This window comes from Prorops nasuta, unplaced genomic scaffold (genome assembly GCF_024137725.1).
Source record: "Prorops nasuta isolate Cenicafe-Biocafe unplaced genomic scaffold, Cenicafe_Pnas_1.2 PNAS00004, whole genome shotgun sequence".
Lineage (NCBI taxonomy): Eukaryota > Metazoa > Arthropoda > Insecta > Hymenoptera > Bethylidae > Prorops > Prorops nasuta.
Window position 1 is genome coordinate 507,228 of NW_027116801.1, and position 17,347 is coordinate 524,574.

At 33.5% G+C, this 17,347-nt stretch overlaps 4 protein-coding genes across 9 annotated transcripts; 3 read left to right on the plus strand and 1 right to left on the minus strand.

The window, feature by feature from the left end:
• Positions 1-30: 30 nt before the first annotated feature.
• Positions 31-3,422, plus strand: l(2)34Fd (lethal (2) 34Fd). 2 transcript variants are annotated; one of them, XM_066725745.1, is made up of 10 exons: positions 31-190; positions 266-311; positions 430-644; positions 717-853; positions 932-1,144; positions 1,217-1,445; positions 1,512-2,476; positions 2,551-2,644; positions 2,711-2,857; positions 3,037-3,422. In XM_066725745.1, exons 1-9 carry the CDS (start codon positions 125-127, stop codon positions 2,810-2,812), a joined length of 2,067 nt encoding a protein of 688 aa, XP_066581842.1. In that variant the 5' UTR covers positions 31-124; the 3' UTR covers positions 2,813-2,857; positions 3,037-3,422. The 2 variants fall into 2 exon arrangements, with proteins under 2 accessions (XP_066581842.1, XP_066581841.1); XM_066725744.1 differs by having other exon boundaries at positions 2,711-3,422.
• GrlHz (Gustatory receptor-like Holozoa) lies at positions 2,996-7,035 on the plus strand. 2 transcript variants are annotated; one of them, XM_066725747.1, is made up of 7 exons: positions 2,996-3,126; positions 3,714-3,830; positions 4,021-4,262; positions 4,342-4,719; positions 4,787-4,967; positions 5,041-5,260; positions 5,354-7,035. In XM_066725747.1, exons 1-7 carry the CDS (start codon positions 3,118-3,120, stop codon positions 5,590-5,592), a joined length of 1,386 nt encoding a protein of 461 aa, XP_066581844.1. In that variant the 5' UTR covers positions 2,996-3,117; the 3' UTR covers positions 5,593-7,035. The 2 variants fall into 2 exon arrangements, with proteins under 2 accessions (XP_066581844.1, XP_066581843.1); XM_066725746.1 differs by lacking the exon at positions 2,996-3,126 and adding an exon at positions 3,466-3,586.
• Positions 5,932-9,379, minus strand: SCCRO4 (DCN1-like protein SCCRO4). 2 transcript variants are annotated; one of them, XM_066725749.1, is made up of 5 exons: positions 8,659-9,042; positions 8,156-8,307; positions 7,699-8,065; positions 7,402-7,609; positions 5,932-7,329 (listed from the first exon to the last, which is right to left on the minus strand). In XM_066725749.1, exons 2-5 carry the CDS (start codon positions 8,281-8,283, stop codon positions 7,247-7,249), a joined length of 786 nt encoding a protein of 261 aa, XP_066581846.1. In that variant the 5' UTR covers positions 8,284-8,307; positions 8,659-9,042; the 3' UTR covers positions 5,932-7,246. The 2 variants fall into 2 exon arrangements, with proteins under 2 accessions (XP_066581846.1, XP_066581845.1); XM_066725748.1 differs by lacking the exon at positions 8,659-9,042 and adding an exon at positions 9,073-9,379 and having other exon boundaries at positions 5,933-7,329.
• Positions 9,380-9,981: 602 nt separating this feature from the next.
• Positions 9,982-17,339, plus strand: fab1 (fab1 kinase). 3 transcript variants are annotated; one of them, XM_066726444.1, is made up of 14 exons: positions 9,982-10,259; positions 10,351-10,474; positions 10,537-10,748; positions 10,827-11,016; positions 11,086-11,533; positions 11,594-11,808; positions 11,871-12,204; positions 12,282-12,642; positions 12,729-12,999; positions 13,072-15,733; positions 15,804-16,354; positions 16,431-16,763; positions 16,848-17,009; positions 17,101-17,339. In XM_066726444.1, exons 2-14 carry the CDS (start codon positions 10,357-10,359, stop codon positions 17,298-17,300), a joined length of 6,057 nt encoding a protein of 2,018 aa, XP_066582541.1. In that variant the 5' UTR covers positions 9,982-10,259; positions 10,351-10,356; the 3' UTR covers positions 17,301-17,339. The 3 variants fall into 3 exon arrangements, with proteins under 3 accessions (XP_066582541.1, XP_066582540.1, XP_066582542.1); XM_066726443.1 differs by having other exon boundaries at positions 9,982-10,474; XM_066726445.1 differs by having other exon boundaries at positions 9,982-10,474; positions 10,845-11,016.
• Positions 17,340-17,347: the final 8 nt, after the last annotated feature.

Here is a 17,347-nt window from a genome sequence, read left to right on the forward strand (position 1 = left end):
CTAGCGTGTGAGTAGCGTGTGTGTGTTGTCTGCAGTAAAATGCATATTTTCATACACGTGGCTTTTATTATTTTGGTAATATAATTTTTTGAGTCCATAGAATTTTCCCTTGACATTTATCAAAATGCAGGTTTCGTGTCCGAATAATGTTAAGATTTATAATTTAAGCGCTGGAAAGTCCTTGCCCGAGGTAATAACTTGTATGTTATATTTTTCGTAGGTTATAAACAAGTAATTTTTAACTTGTAATTAATTTGTTTTTTAGTGGTTATCAGAAAGAAAGAGAAGAACTTTGTTAAAGAAAAATGTTGGCAAGTACAGTTTTTGGCTATTTTATGAAGTTAGAAAATTGTTTTCTAGTAGTATACACACATTAGCATATCTTTTAGCTATTTCAGTAATTGCAAAAAGTATTTTATTTCTTAACAGATATACGTAGGAGAATCGAACTTATACAAGATTTTGATATGCCAGCCATTAGCACATCAATCAGAGCTACAAGAGATGGGCAATATATTTTATGCACAGGCATCTATAAGCCCCGTGTAAAATGTTTTGACGTAAATAATGTATCATTAAAATTTGAAAGGTGCTTTGATTCAGAGGTGATCACCTTTGAAGCTCTATCAGATGATTATAGCAAAGTATGTGATCTTTATAACCATCTTTTAATTTTAAACATCATTGAAACTGTATAATGTAATTTTATTTTATAGTTAGTATTTTTACACTGTGATAGAAATGTGGAATTCCATGTAGCACATGGAAAACATTACCGCTTACGAATACCTAGATTTGGAAGCGATATGCAATATCATTATCCATCTTGTGATCTTTTTATTGTAGGAGATAGGTCTGTATAGAATTATATTAATTTCTCTTTATTGTTTACTGATAAATTTAAAATAATTATTTTATTTTATAATTATAGCAATGAAATATACAGAATAAATCTTGAAAGAGGGCAGTTCTTACAATCATTCACATCTGAGGCATCATCTATAAACAAATGTATCATAAATCCAGTACATCATTTACTAACAGTTGGAACTCAAGAAGGTAAAATTGAAGCATGGGACCCGAGAATGAAAAATAAAGTTGGTACTTTGGATTGTGCAATACATTGTCTGTCTGTAGATAATAAGTGAGTATATATCATTGCATAAAATAAATATGAATGGAAAAAGAACAAGAAAATTATATCAATTCTTTTCAGATTAGAAAATGTTGCTTCCATTAGTGCTTTGAAATTTAATGGAGGACTAACATTAGGTGTAGGAACTATAACTGGTCATATATTGTTATATGACATTAGAACAAATAAGCCATTTTTAGTTAAAGATCATATGTATGGCTTACCAATAAAAAATATTGAATTTCATCAAAGTATGGAATATGTGTACTCTATGGATAGTTCCATAGTAAAGATTTGGGAAAAGGGATCTGTAAGTATTGTAAATACTTTTAAAAAAATGTAATGATTAATTATTTTAACATTTAATTTTTCATAGGGTAAATTATATACTTCTATCGAAGCTCAAGCAGAGTTTAATGATTTGTGTGTTATTCCAAATACTGGAATGCTTATGATGGCAAATGAAACTACAAAAATGCAAACATATTACATACCAAGCCTAGGACCAGCACCCTACTGGTGTGGCTACCTGGATAATTTAACCGAAGAATTAGAAGAATCAAATTATGAAACTATTTATGACGATTATAAATTTGTGACGGAAAAAGAATTGGAGGAACTGGATCTTGCCCACTTAAAGGGTACTAATTTGTTAAGAGCATATATGCATGGGTATTTTATAGATATAAGGCTGTATAAGAAGGCAAGAGACGTCATAAAACCGTTTGAGTTCGAAGAATATAAGAAGAAGAAAATACAACAAATAATAAAGGAAAATGAAAGTAGCTTGATTAAGGTGCAAAAATTACCATCAGTGAATAAGGAGCTAGCATTGAAATTGATCGATAATGAAATGAACGAAAATAAAAAGAAGAAGAAGAAAACTGGCGCAAACCTTCTCAAAGATGATCGATTTACAGCCCTCTTTACTAATCCTGATTTCCAAGTCGATAAGAATTCTGAAGAATTTTCGCTGTTGAATCCGGTTATTTCTCAGCTTGATAAAAGCAGGGCAAAGAAACTGAAATTACAATTAGAAGCTGCAGCTAAGGAAGAAAGTCAGAGACAAAGCGATAATGATGCAAACGAAGAATTCAGTTCTGATGAAGATTTGATACGTGACGATAGCAGCTCGGATGATGGTGATAAAGCTTGGGCCAAGGAAGTGAAGAAACAGTATAGGAAAATAAAGAGAAATGAAAGAGAATCGGATTTATTAGAGAAGGAGGATAAATCAGACGAAATCAAAACGAACGGTACATCACAACAGCTACGATTTTTAGAGATGAGTGAAGGCACTGAATTGAAACAAGCTAAGCCCGTAAAGAGAAAACGTGAAAGGTATGTTCTTTGTTATGTCCACCAATGTTTTTTTCAACATTTTTCATAATTATATACATATAAAAAATTTTTAGAGCGCCTCTCGGCGAACGATTGGAGAGGGAAGATCATACCGTCAGAGTATTAGGAACAGGAGGAAATAGAGAAATGACATTTGTTGTTGGAAAGGTATTACATATTTATAATTATTCCTGACAAAGTCATAGCAAAAAACTAATTTTTACATTTCAATAGAAGAAACGTGTTGATTCTGGAAAAGATGGAGTGAATAGGCACAGAAAGGAGTATAAACATCTTTTACGGCCTGCGGGAAATCTCCGCAAATTTAAACATTAGTGTAAATTATTCTGTAAAAAAGGAAATACAGCTGTATACACACATGTAAATAAGATATTATTACTTGCACGCTTATTATTTTTGTTATAGTGGCAAAACCTGCACTAAGTAGTAATTCTTGATATTGTATATAGAATTTCTTTAGCCGCGATGCATATAGATATCTCGTAAAGGTGAAAAGTCATCTTAAGCTACTGATATAATTAATAAAATGCTTGTGTTAGGGTAAGCCACGCGTTGATCTGTTAGTGCAAATGTTGTCTTCGCAACTACATCAAAGGCACCGTGCCCCTTGATTAAAAGAAATGCCATTGGTGAGTTTAAATAATTTTTACGAAATGTACATAAACAATTAGTAAATTAACACTTTAGCATATGTTTTTGCGATAAAATAAAACGCTAAGTAGCGTATGTGTTGTTAAATAACATAAATTGTAATATAGCAAAGAAATATACAAAAATTATTTGTATAACTAAAATTAGTGTTACGTTTAAACGTGTGATTACGTGTAGCATTGCTCCAAAAATGTCAATAATACAAAGTGTATGTTATGTTTGTTTTGGTCTTGAATGTTTGAAGTGGTATCTCGATTGAAAACCACGACGTGTGTTAATCCGATTGTACCGGAAATGTTAAAAGTATAACATTCTTTAATGGAGTCTCTAAAGTATCTTAGCTACTTTAACATTTTAGCTATAACATTTTGGAGTTCATGGAACATTAAAATGTACAATCTGAGTGAAGTTATTATGCCAAGGTTCCTTCAGAAAAGTGTAAATTACTTTTAAATTTGATATGAAGTGCTTTATCATATATTTGTAAACTTAGTATTTATAGTGTATTTCTTTTATAATAAACATTAAATTATTCGAATATATACGTATGCTCACTGTTTTCTAGATTCAATCTAATGTCGAATCAAAAAATGGCAAAGATCCACTTCGAGAAAATCATGGTAATTCGGGACAAACTTCTTCTCCTGCAATATTATCAGATTTACATCTTCACAGTACAGAAGTAAGAATATTTGATCGCTAATAATAATTTTTGTATTCATCGTAATAAATAAGTTTATCCAATGCAAAAGTCAAGTCTAATTTTGTATAACTGACATTAAAAATTATTTACATATATTTTGTAGCTAGTATCAAGCCCGGTTTCTGACGGTATATAGTATACATTAACTTGCGCAAATTATTTTTATTAGATAGGAGAAATTGCAGAGACGCCAGATTATGAAAACTTGAGCACATCGGCAGTTCTCCACTATTGTAAGCACAAAATTTTAAAACCGTACTTAAGGCTGCTTGGGGTAATGGGATTAAAACCGACTAGCGGGGATGAATCAGAGCATTTCCCTGGGTATTGCATTTTGGCAAATATGCATACTTTTCAAGTTACAATTTTTATGTGTATTGGGTACGTGCTACAATACATGGTTTGCTTCAGGTGAGCGCTTTAGAATACTATTTATTATTAGGAAAATGAATATTAAAAAGTTTTCTTTAATTTCCAATTTCCATCTCAGGAGAGATCGTGGATTTTGTTATAAAGTAATACCATTGGAATTTCAAATGTTACCAAATCTGAACAAGGAAAATATTTATGAGCCAGTTTGCCATGGAAGCGTTATATTTTCTTACTTGATTCCAAGTATACTTCACCTATCTGCATATTTATACACGATATACTTGTTTCGTATCAAAGAAAACGAACAGCTGCAGAATTTGATGGAGCGAGCATTTCTGTTATCATCGAATCCTGTTAATCCCAAAAATCAGAAGAATCTCGTGTACGTTCTTTGGCTATTCATAGCTTTAAGCGTAGTATGGATGATAATGACACTGTGCACTGTAAATATAATGATGGCACAGGGAAACATATTTTTTCAATGGATAGAGCACAGGTACGTCACAAGTAATTAAAAGCCTTCGAAACACCTTATTCAATCGAATTTCCTTTTATTCTTTCAGTCCTTTACAGTTGAAAGTAGCTTTAAAAGTTCTGTTGATTATCTGTACTCTATGGCATGACATGGTGCAGGGAACCATCATTACAAGCTATTGCTTACAAGGGCAACTCCTAATGTCTCACTTGTTCTTTCTACGAGCCAAGTTATTGCAGCATACTCTAGCATCAATTGATTGGATGAGAGTAAATATAGAATTTGATTAAAGTACATATAAAATTTTTCCTATTCCAATATATTCATTATAATCTCTTATAGGAACTTTGTGAGTTCAAAAAATTGCTCAAATATTTCAATGATGACTTAGGTCCTGCAGTATGCATTTACACGGTAGTAAATATATCATGGGCAACGGCCGGAACCGCCTGGCTCTTGCATTACGACAGTACTAATCCACAGAATAATCCGCTAACGTATTTTGGAGTAATTAATGTAATATTATGGATTTTAATATCAATTGCTCCGTTTATTCAGGCAAGTCTTTCCTTGTACTTAAAATATATATTTATTCTTGGAACAACGTAATGACTTAGTTAAAACGTAATTAAAGTTTTCTCTTTCTTATAGGCAGCTAGATTGACAACTGCTTGCTCTATGATACAAAGTATTGGCCATGATGTACGCGTTAGGCCATTTGTTTATCAAAGCACACCGGGAGAAGATTTGGATACTATTTTACTATATACATCTTCTTTAAAAATGTGTGCCAGATTATTTAGAGTCCCCATCACGGGGAGATATCTATGTCTGCTACTAACTATCGGCAGTATATCTATTTTAACACTAGGACAGTGTAATTATTTTTCTTGATGAATATTAAGGAAAGTTCTGCTGTAATCGAATACTTTAGCATAATTGGGTATTGCTCAAATTGATATACAGGCACAAAAATATCGTCGATTTGCTTCTAACATACAATAAAAGTTATTTAGACTGATTTATTCACAAAATATTTATTATTAATAATGAAAAGTTACTAATCGATTTTTAAATTATCATTTCATTTAAAAATTATATTAATTAAAATATATCATTCTCTTACTTCGAAAATTCGATTAAGACTTTTCGAATATCGGATTTGTGAGTTTTGCATGCAGAATAAAGTACAAATATTTGTGATATGAAATTCAATTTAATAATTTAATTAATTCATAATAATGTAGTTCATTTCATTCCTATGTTGTTAAATGTATTGATTCTTATGGTGAATTTGAGCATGTGTTATATTCACAATCTCAATGCGCAAAATTAGGCATATTATCGAATAATTAGTTTTACCAAATTATTACTTAATTCACCATACACCACACCAATGTCCAGAAAACTTGTCGCAAAAATAGTAAAATCATTTTTCTATCAAAGTCCTTAGAGCATATAATGTTTAAATTTTGTATCTCATTGTATTAAATAAAGTTTTTCTTAAGATGGCTTTTGACATTTTAAAATAGCTATAGAGTCAAATGCATCGCAGATTTTATTTTAGATATTGCTCCACTACTTATGCTTTAACAAAAAATTTAATATTTGGTTTAATGATAATAGTAGAGTTTGAAAAAATTGTATTTATTCAATCTTATTGAATTTTAAGAATGCATTATTCTAATTTACATTTAGATGTTTATAGGCAATTACAGAAGCTATGTAATTTTGGCTATATATCGTATAATATCGATATTATGTTTAGTACTATTTGTAAAATTTACTTGAATACCTATGAATTAAATCTTTCTTCAACAATGTTGTACGTGTGTATAAATTTGGTAAAAACATAATATTATTTAAACTTTTTAAATTAATAATTTCACAAAGTTTTAGCAAATGATATTTGTGTATTTCAGGTTTTCAAAGCTTCTACCAGAAAGAATAACAATTTCCTTTTAGAATATTAAGATAGTGGAATGTAACTACCCCTTGGTACAATACCGACCATATAAAACTGATTTTCTAAAATTATTATCAAGAGCCAATGATTTTAATCATATAAAATCTGCGTCGAAAAAACTAACAGTAAAAAAATTCATATCAATTCATATTCATTGTGTTTCAATCTACCTAAGCAGTCATACAATATTAAATTCAGAAATTGCTTTATAAATTGCACGATTAATTTTTAAATTCTAAATTCATTCGTTTCTTTTCACAAGATACAAATACAAACGCCAACACCAATTTATTATTGGACACAGTTTTCTGCGACAGATTTTGGATTTACTGTAAATGGTGATAAAAACATTGAATTAAATAATTGGTATACCATTGAAGGGCTACATATGAATTGTTCTATAATTATTCTAAAATCGATCGACAATAAAAAATAGTACGGATTATAGTATATATGAAATGTCGCAAAATTATAATACGGTGAAAAGAATTTCGTTATAAACAAAATTAAGGTGGGAGAGTTGTTTTCATTTTAATTCAATGGACTATTTGCATTGGGATATCTTAAATATTGTTGGATGTTTCAGCTACCTCGTGCTTCTGACGATGATGCATCGCCTCTTTGAATCTTTAGCCATTCCACAAACTCATCAAGCATTACTGGCCCTTAAAAATATCATTGCTTAAATAAATAGATTATTGTAAATTTTTTTCAAATAAAAAGTAAAAACTACTTACAGGCTCCATCTAAATCATAATTAGATAAATCATGGTTAATTGTACGTGAGAATTCTAAGATGTTGCACCATTGATCCTTATTGATCACTTTGTACTTGGATTGATCTAGGAACTGAGCAAATTGTGTAAATAATGGCCAATGCTTTCCTAATAGTAATTGCAACATTACTCTTGCAGTATCCATGTCCATACTACGTTGATCTTTATCCTGTAATTTGAATATTTAAAATTCAGAGAATTAATAACAAAGTTCCTCTACCTATATAAATTTATATTGAATAGTTAAATTTTACTTACTCTAGCAAAGTCATATGCGTATCTATAAATTCCTTTAAATGTATGTGGATCATTTAACTGATTTCTTAGATATTCAAGTTTATGTTGTACTTTAAGAACAGAATCACACTGAAGTTCCGTAAGTCCTTTTAACCATTCACTGAGTGTGAAAAAGCCCATTTGGCGTGCGTTCATTTTGAAAGCAAGAACAAGCATCACTACATTTTCAGGCTCTACACCAATGTCTTCACAAAACTTCTCCATTCCCTCTGGTCCCAGAGTCTCTGAATCATCTGGTGTTATGTATTCTCTGAACCAACTTATACATCTCTTTTGTGAGAATGTGGCTGCATTTGATACATCTTCTGTTTTGCTATACCGCCTAGCGCTATATCAAAATACATATATTATAAAAATAATTCTGTAACTTACAAATTTGCCTAAATGAGTAAAAATCACTCAATAATTAAAAGCTTACCCTGATGTGTGTCTAAGGCGCTTTGATGGATGCCTAGGTAAACCTTCTTCATGCGCACTTGGGGGCATTTCAATGGTTGGGTTATGATTATTTGTGCTGGAGGGCGCTCTACGCTTGCTGCGTGGCATCCCTCCCTGTATTAAAAATTGAGCCTATATGATCAAATTTAAGTTTGTTACAAAGATATTACAAAGTTTATAAATGTTTAATAAATTTAATATTACTATATCATTAAGTTAATTGATTAACATAATAATTATCGCAAAGAGAAATGACACAATTATTATAGGCAAACAGATTTATAATTAATAAATATAAAAATGCTAGTTATAACGAACATCACCTGATAATTGTTTTTACTAAAGAAGAAAAGTTGGAGCAAATTTAGTTTATATAACTAAGGCACATACTAAATACTCATTTATACGGCCAATTATTGTACATAGCATCAAGCATAAACATTTTGACATGGTAAAATGATTTTATAGAAAAATTTACTTTACCTGTCACTAATAGGCAAATAGGCCTATAAGGTTAGGTTCATCAATTGATTTTTATGATTTCGTATTACAAAAATAGATAACTTGAAATAAGAAATGAGAAGTTTGGAAAATGAGGATGAAGATACGAATTGCGATGAGATGGATGGCAAAGAAGGAAAAAAGATAGGTTTGAAAGTGCAATTCGATCCAGGAAACGAAGTCCAAATTGAGAGAAGGAGACAGATAGACGGACAGAGATAGAGGGAGGGAGAGAGCGAAAGACAAAAGTTGGAGTTGGAAAGAGCAAAAGTGCGAAATGAATAACAGACATTTTAATTAGTGAATGTTCATGGGACATCTATTATAATTTTAATTTTATTTACGAACTTAATATAAATTTATAGTATAATTTATTTGTGAGGAGACCATCCCTACCTTCTCTAGAAACTGCAAGAGTAATGGATATTCTGGATATTATACACAAAAAGTATATTCTCAGCCAAAAATCAACATCAAAATAATTCTCGTATTACAGTATGGACTATAAAATATATTGTCAATCTTATTTTGAACACGCCGAAAGAAACAATTAAATAATTTACTTTCATTAATGCCTAAATATGTTGTACAGTTAAATAAAATTCTCTTACAGGACTGTTTTATATCATTTTATTGCAGTTTTTGGAGCATGCCTTTTTAGCGAAACTCAACCAGGTTTTGTAAACACACGTGGCGCCATCTAAAAATTTTTCTCTACCTTTCCGATATTCGATGTCGATTCGATAGTTAATAAATTACTGTAGGATAGACAGGATAGACTATACATGGCATCGATTGGACCGAAGGAGGGGAGGAAGGTTCAAAGGGTCGCGGTGAAACGTTCGCAAATTTAGCACTAAAAACCTCAGAATTTGGAGACAAAAAAGCAATTTCCATTTTCGGGACCTCGAAATAAAGATATTCTGAAGAAAAACTAGGAAAATTTATCATTTTTCACATGAGATTGCTTTCTACCTGTCCTATAGAGTGAGAATTGCTTCACACTTGGCGATTGGCATCCCTCAATGCATTTTGGAACCGCGTTTTAGGGCCCCTCACTCCATACTCCACTCCTGTTTAGCGAGGAATGATAGGTCTGTTTTCGTTGACCTACACTTTTAACACTTTCTACACTTTCCGTATTTCTGTCTTTGTCCATTGTATAAGTTGACACCCTAAAAAGTGCACAAAGTGTAAAAAGTGTAGGCAACGAGAACAGACCTGATAGGAGTGAGGGGAGTGGGGGGGGCGTAATAACTATAGCAGTTCGTCTATTCGGGGCTTCGGGGGGTCGGGCCTGCGGCGGCTCTCACGCACAAGTTCACGGCATACATATACATACACTGATACACAATTAGTCACACTATACAGTCACTCAATTGCATGCACTTGCATGAATGACACATTTACAACTGACAACACACACGATCAAAACCAGAGGAAGCGATCAGCTGCTAATGACAATTGTGTGAATTGTCTAATGTTCCACATCTACATAAGAATTGACTACCAACATGTATATATTTTATTGTTATTAGAATATTTAGAATCAAACAGCAAAAGTCGGAGTCAACAGGTGTGGAGTATGTTAAAAGTGTTGTTGTATTTAACGCTCAGCTAGGATTATTTAAGAATTTTTCAACCCTGATAAAATTGCTATTGTGCGAATAACAGGTAATAATGATGAACAAAAATATGAATTCCCCATCAAAATTAACGGAGTTCGCACCGTTAAGTCCGGAAGAAAATCAACCTGGAGTGGCTTCGTATTTTTCCAAATTTTTCAACTTTAGCAGAAGTAAGACTTTTCATTGAAGTAGCTGAAAGCAATTAATGAATTATAATTTCAATTTACTTTAGGTACAAATAATCAAAATCTTGAAACTAATGATTTTACTCCAAATGAGGAACAAAGTTTACCAGATTCTGAATCTTGGAGAAAAGTGGGAGCTTTAGACAAAACTCCAGAAGATAATTCTGTAACAATTAACTATCCATTAGATACATGCGAAGGTCGAAGCTTACCTAATGTATTGAAACGAATCAGTAACATCGTAGCCTTAAAAAGCAATGTAAGTATGACAAACTTTCATCAAATTTCAGAATGTATTATTTCTGCATGAGCAGCACAGACTATTTTTCATATCTAGAATTTACAATCTTATAAGGACTCCAAACTGAAAAGTTACTGGATGCCGGATAGCGTTAGTAAACAGTGCTATGAATGTGGTGAAAGGTTTACTACGTTTCGTAGAAGACATCACTGCCGTGTTTGTGGACAGATATTTTGTTCAAAATGCTGCTGTGATCATATTCCTGGAAAAATAATGGGCTGTACTGGTACGATTAAAATTTATTATAACTTTTGTTGCAAGTAAATAATCAGAACCAATATTTTTTTCATTGAAGGTGATCTTCGTGTATGTACATATTGTTGCAAAGTTGTGTTGTCTTATCTACAGTCATCAGATATGAGAAGCGATCTATCTGCAGATTTAAAAGCATTGCAGGAAGATTTGCAAGTTAAATATGGAAATGATTCTCCTCCTTCTGCGTCTTTATGCTCCAATGAAAATATTACTGAGGATGAAGCAACTATTTGTAGGAAACCAAGTGTAGGATATATGGAAGAAAAATATGCCCTTGGCAGATCTACTACTAGTTATTTAACATCTCAGGAACGTTCAATTGTCTTACAAAATTCAGCATCCTTACGAATGATTTATGAAGAATTGTTTAAATCGAGTCAGGCAATTCAGCTGCAGACTCATAGAATACGATTGAAAAGTTACTACAATTGTTTTCTAGCTAGCGAATTAGTTAACTGGATGATAACACAAAACAAAGCAGCAACTAAGTATGTTTATCTATAGCTGTAAATGTATTTTATAAAATCTGATTACTATCAAAATTTTAGAATTCAGGCTACAGCTATAGGTCAGGCACTGCTAGAAGCTGGATTTATCGAGCCTGTTACTGGTGACAACGTTTTCAATGATTCAGCAATAATATTTAGACCTGTTAAAATAGTCTCGACTCAAAGTACCGATTTTTTAAACGAGAATAATACCACCTGTGATGCACAAGAGCCAGCCTGGGTAAAAACTATACCACAACATGATTCTACGACAGGTAATTTAATGATTTAAATCTAAAATATGAGAGCTACTGTTAAGATTTGCAATAATTGGTAGATTCTGAAAGTGAGACAAAACCTACCAATCCAACACCTGCAGGACGCTTAGCATCTTCCAGTTCGAGTTTCTATTTAGATTTAAATTTAGAAGCATCTACCGTTACTTTAAAAAAACCTACATCAGCTGAATTAATAATATCATCCGATAGTGCCGACTATACGATCGAGCAGAAAGAAGTAAATCTAAAATCTCACGAGTGTTGTAACAAAATTTTGGAGGATCTTTTAAGCGATACACTTCAGGTACATGAACTGAAGGATAGGACAGGCTGGCACAAAGTGACAAACCTTCGCACTGCCTATGGTGAAATGAACGCGTATAATTGTTTATCGTGAGTGTTAACCCTTACATTTTATGCAGTCTTAATTAAATTTATTTTCCTTTTGCAATTCTTGGAAATAATTATAGATCGGCGTATAAACAGCACGAAGATTCATTGATTAAACAGCTTTTAAATAAAGAAGGTTTATCTCAAAATTGGTCGGCAGTAATTTTACCACTCGTTTCGCAAATAATAGATCACGTGAGACCTGACTTAAATCACAACGCGGATGCTATGGATATTCGTCAATATGTACAAATCAAGAAGTGTCCTGGAGGGAGTAGAGACGATTGTCAAATAGTGTCAGGTGTTGTATGCAGTAAGAATATCGCTCATCGTGGGATGAACGCGATGATTGCACAACCGAAAATATTGTTGCTGCAATGTGGTGTTATGTATCAGCGTGTGGAAGGCAAATTATTGAGTCTAGAGCCTGTTATGTTGCAAGTAATGACAAGATTCATACTTTGTTACCTACTTTTATTTTAATATAATCGTGCTACATCGCTGTACTTTATTTTACATTTTTACAGGAAAATGAATTCTTAGGCCATACTGTTGCAAGGATTACCGAGCTTGGTCCAGATGTTGTCCTAGTGCATCGCTCTGTATCAAGATTAGCCCAAGACAGACTTCGAGAATGCGGTGTAACTCTTGTTTTAAATGTGAAACTTAGCGTACTGGAAAGGGTTGCTAGATGTACAGGTGCTAATATTGTAAATACTATAGATGCCCATATAAGTGCAAGGTATATGCTGGGTACCTGCAAAAAATTTTATTTACGTAATTTTCCTAGTGATAGAAGTGAGTAGAATTAATCTATTGGAGAGATACGCGCCAAAAGTTAATAAATTATATAACGATATATTTTTCTAGATGGGGTTAAAACCTTGATGTATTTTGAAGGCTGTAATTATCCACATCTTGGATCCACAATTTTATTACGTGGTGCTTCGCATCAGGAATTGAAGAAAGTAAAAAATGTCACTTCAATGATGATATTTGCTGGTTATTCTTGGCGTCTAGAAAAGTCTTTCCTCATGGATGAATTTTCCAGACCACCAACGCCTAAAGATAATTCTTTTTTAGATGATTCGTTAATCGAGGATAAAGAGCAAGTAATTCCTAAGAGGGACAGTATCGGTTCGCAATCGTCTACTGGAGATTCGATCGCAATCGAGAACGAAGCCAAAAAAAAGTCACGGGGATCAGAAGGTCCCGAAAGTACGGATGATACTCAAGTTCTGGAAAATTTACAATTGGTAAATAAAAATGCATCGCAGAATCATACGAATTCTATTGAGAATAATCGAAAAGCAGAAGCTCTGAAGCAAATTTCTAATATTCTGCAAGATGATTTTGACCCTTACGATACATTAAAATTGTTTAAAGCCAAATTAAAACAATCAATTGACGAACCAAAGAACACGGATGAATCGTTGCCCGATATTAAGGGAAATATTACTACGGATATTTCATGTATTAGCACAAACAGTGAAAGTCCTGATAGCACAATGAAATTGTTTGGTGGGAAAATGAGTGAAAAGATGGGTGCTACTACCGAAGACTTGAGTCAAGTAAAGCATAGGGAAAAGATTTCATCGGAAGAAAAACGATGTTACGGTGAATCTATAAGCGATAAAAGCGATCCTTTACATCAGTACTTGAACGAAGATGATGAAGATGTTTTTCATCCAGCAGCTCCAAATGGACAACACTTGAGTGTTGCTGATTTACCGTTATTGAATAAATTTAAAAAAGCACTCGAGGATACTATACTCAGCGTTTCTCCATATGTCAAATTTTCTGTACCATATTTGGAGACTGATTTGGGGAGAAATTGTATTTTAAGGAGTTACTTTCCTAGAGAAATATTTTTTTCGGTATATTTTCTGGATAAGGTCGAAGGGAGCAGAAATAGTAGCAATGTATGTATTGAGCCTACACAACAAGATAATCCATTATTGCACATTAAGCTCAAACCGCATCATCCATTCGTCAAGGCCAAATTAACCACTGATATCGATTGTAAAGATGTTCAAGCTCTTTTGGCTGATTTTAGAGCTAGAGGCAGTAGGCTAAGTCCAACGCATTGTGTGATATCAGAAGCACCAGTTGCGGTACAAAGTGATATCAGCGAACAGTCGAGTCCGCCCTGGCCAGATTGCTTGAATCCATCCAGTCATCAAAGACTATCCGTTTTATTCTGCAGCTTCTCTCACACAGAGAACGCTTCACCTGTATTCTGTGTGAATCCTCGAATTGTGAATATGGATCTATATGGCCGGAATGATATTGCACTTGGTCGATTCTTAGAACGTTATTGCTTGACTTCCGAATACAAATGTCCTGCCAAAGCTTGCCGAGCTCAGATCGCTCAGCATGTAAGAAGATTCGCGCATGACGGAGGCTGTGTTCACATAAACTTAAGCGTAATGAAATCTGATCCATTTGGAAAAGAAAACCTTAATCAGATTTTTATGTGGAGCAAATGCATGAAATGCAAAAATGTTTCCCCAGTAGTACCAATGTCGGATGACACCTGGTCATTGTCATTCGCTAAATATTTAGAATTACGTTTTCATGGGAGTACGTACACCAGGCGTGGAATAGATAATTGTCAGCATTCCCTACATCATGATCATATTCAGTATTTTTCCAAAAAAAACATGCTTGCCGTGTTTAAATACGCAAAAATTTCTCAGTGGGAAATTTCGTTACCCCCGCCATTGATAAATATTATTTACGATTCAAAGCAGCATTCCCTCATGATTGAAGAAATAAAGAGTTTGGCTTTGTTAGGGGATGAAGTTTTTTGCAATATCAGGGAGAAATTATCAACGCTGCAGAATGACGTTGAAAATTGCAATGCATGGAAACAAGCTTTGGCGAAGGAACAACTCATCTTCAAAAATAAAATTGAAGAGATCCAATTGAAGTTGACATCGCCAAAGCTGGAAAATAAAAAACAGGAGGGCAAGGTCTCAAACAGGCAGGTGCAAGCTATGATGTTTAGAATAGAAGACGGAATTGTAATACTCAAAAGATTAATTTCCGAAGCGGTTACCAATTGGAATGCAAAGTTACTGGAAATCACTGCTAAAAAGAAGGACGAGCGATCACGAAAGTTTCTTGAGCGTTCAACGACTGTCGGCAGTAATAATACGGTGGAAAACGATGGATATATCACAGAGGACACTGCATCCGAATCGCAAGTAGAAGATTTAAGTCCAATTTCGGCAGATTATAGTGCTATGGACGCTATAGCAGTTGCCCAAAATGAATTAACTGCATCTGAAACTATTGAAAATTCAGATAACGAAGTATTAGAAAATATTTCAGAAGAAAATACCGTTTATCAGGATTCTCCAAAAAATAATCCAATAAGCTACTTAGATTCGCCGCTACTAACCGATGATCTACCCGATAAGAAGAAGAAGAAGAAAACAATATTATCCCAACTACTACCGTCAACCTCGGTTACCAATCCTATTTCTAATCCTTTGGCATCCACGGAGCACTATCTGCTGCCAATAGGGTAAATTTTACTTTTAATAAAAAGATGATTGATAGCTTCCTTCCATTATTAATTTTTTTTCTTGTTTCAGTTCGGTTGTTCAACTTGTAGTCTATGAGTCCGAGCCGTCATCGATAATAGCGTATGCGATGGACTCCCATGATTATAAGCATGCTCTTCAAGAGCTTTTGCGTTCATCCAAAGGATCAGAATTGAATCATAGCCCTTTAAATAAAAGAAAATTGGCTGATACCAAAGACAGTATACCGGAAACTATCCCCCCGAATGAGGTCAAAAGACCATCGGTGCTATCATTTCTCAGAGGGAATAGTCCACATCCAGCTAGTCCAATAGAAACCGATAAAAACGTTTCCACTTTAGAATCATCCATTCAAAATATGAATGCCTCTTCGGAAAATGACGAAGATAAGAAAGTTATCAAGCAACAAAATTACATTGAGGTCCAATTTCACGATGCTACGACGAATTTTTTTTGTAGAATTTATTTCGCAGCACAATTCGCTACCTTCAGAGAAAACGTTTTGCCTTTTGGTGAAGATGGGTATACTAGAAGTCTAAGTCGTAGTGTCCAATGGGCAGCTCGAGGAGGGAAAAGTGGTAGCACTTTTTGTAAAACGAAAGGTAGAAAATTTTGTGATATACAAACGTTCGATGTTATACATTTATATTGAGTTTCCAATATTCATGTATTTTTTAGATGACAGATTTATCATTAAAGCAATGACGAGGCAAGAGATGCAAATATTTCTGGTTTTTGGACCAAATTACTTTGCGTATATGGAGAAATGTCAACAAACCAAACAACCAACCTTGCTGGGCAAAATAGTTGGAGTGTACAGAGTGTCGTACAAAAATAATACAACGAATGCAGCACTTTGCACAAATGTTTTAGTAATGGAAAATTTATTTTATAATAGATCTATTACAGATAAATTCGATTTAAAAGGCTCGGTAAGAAACCGACTAGTCAATCCAGATGACATTGATCACGAAGAAGAATTAGTTCTACTCGACGAAAATTTATTGAATAGTACGTGCATCAGTGCTCATAAAGTTTTTATGGTGTATTTGTGTTGATAAAAAGCAACTAAAAATTAAACAACATTTTTTTTAGTGAGCTGTGATTCGCCCTTATACATACGGTCACATTCCAAGGCAGTTTTAAATAGGGCCATTGAACAAGATACAAAATTCTTGGCAGACAATTCAGTGATGGATTATTCATTGTTGGTCGGCTTGGAGCCAAATTCTGATGAACTCGTTTTGGGTATAATAGGTACATACATGTATAGAGATAAATACAGCCCTGCAATTTTTGGTAATCCGCCAATGAGTCTAATTTATTTAATCTACTAATCTTGTGCCAGATTATATAAGAACTTTCACATGGGACAAGAAGCTGGAGACTATGGTGAAAAAATCTGGAATATTAGGGGGGCAAGGGAAATTGCCAACAATAATATCTCCCCAAGAATATCGTGAAAGATTTATTGACGCTATGCATCGATATTTCCTACCAGTTCCAGACCGATGGTCAGGCCTAGGCAGAACAGTGGAAACTTCGTAAGTCAATATTTATTAATCAGTATTTTTTACTTCATATTTGTACATACA

What these genes read in the sequence shown, in the direction of transcription:
- GrlHz (XM_066725746.1), top strand. Translation starts at nt 3,467, where the DNA reads ATGGAGTCTCTAAAGTATCTTAGCTACTTTAACATTTTAGCTATAACA. An exon ending in TTTCAATGGATAGAGCACAG is followed by an intron (nt 4,720 to 4,786) that starts GTACGTCACAAG and finishes TTATTCTTTCAG; the next exon opens with TCCTTTACAGTTGAAAGTAG. An exon ending in TGCTCCGTTTATTCAGGCAA is followed by an intron (nt 5,261 to 5,353) that starts GTCTTTCCTTGT and finishes TCTTATAGGCAG; the next exon opens with CTAGATTGACAACTGCTTGC.
- SCCRO4 (XM_066725749.1), bottom strand. Translation starts at nt 8,283, where the DNA reads ATGCCACGCAGCAAGCGTAGAGCGCCCTCCAGCACAAATAATCATAAC. An exon ending in CGCCTTAGACACACATCAGG is followed by an intron (nt 8,066 to 8,155) that starts GTAAGCTTTTAA and finishes ATTTTGATATAG; the next exon opens with CGCTAGGCGGTATAGCAAAA. An exon ending in ACGCATATGACTTTGCTAGA is followed by an intron (nt 7,610 to 7,698) that starts GTAAGTAAAATT and finishes TTCAAATTACAG; the next exon opens with GATAAAGATCAACGTAGTAT.
- fab1 (XM_066726443.1), top strand. Translation starts at nt 10,357, where the DNA reads ATGATGAACAAAAATATGAATTCCCCATCAAAATTAACGGAGTTCGCA. An exon ending in ACAACATGATTCTACGACAG is followed by an intron (nt 11,809 to 11,870) that starts GTAATTTAATGA and finishes AATAATTGGTAG; the next exon opens with ATTCTGAAAGTGAGACAAAA. An exon ending in TAATTTTCCTAGTGATAGAA is followed by an intron (nt 13,000 to 13,071) that starts GTGAGTAGAATT and finishes ATATTTTTCTAG; the next exon opens with ATGGGGTTAAAACCTTGATG.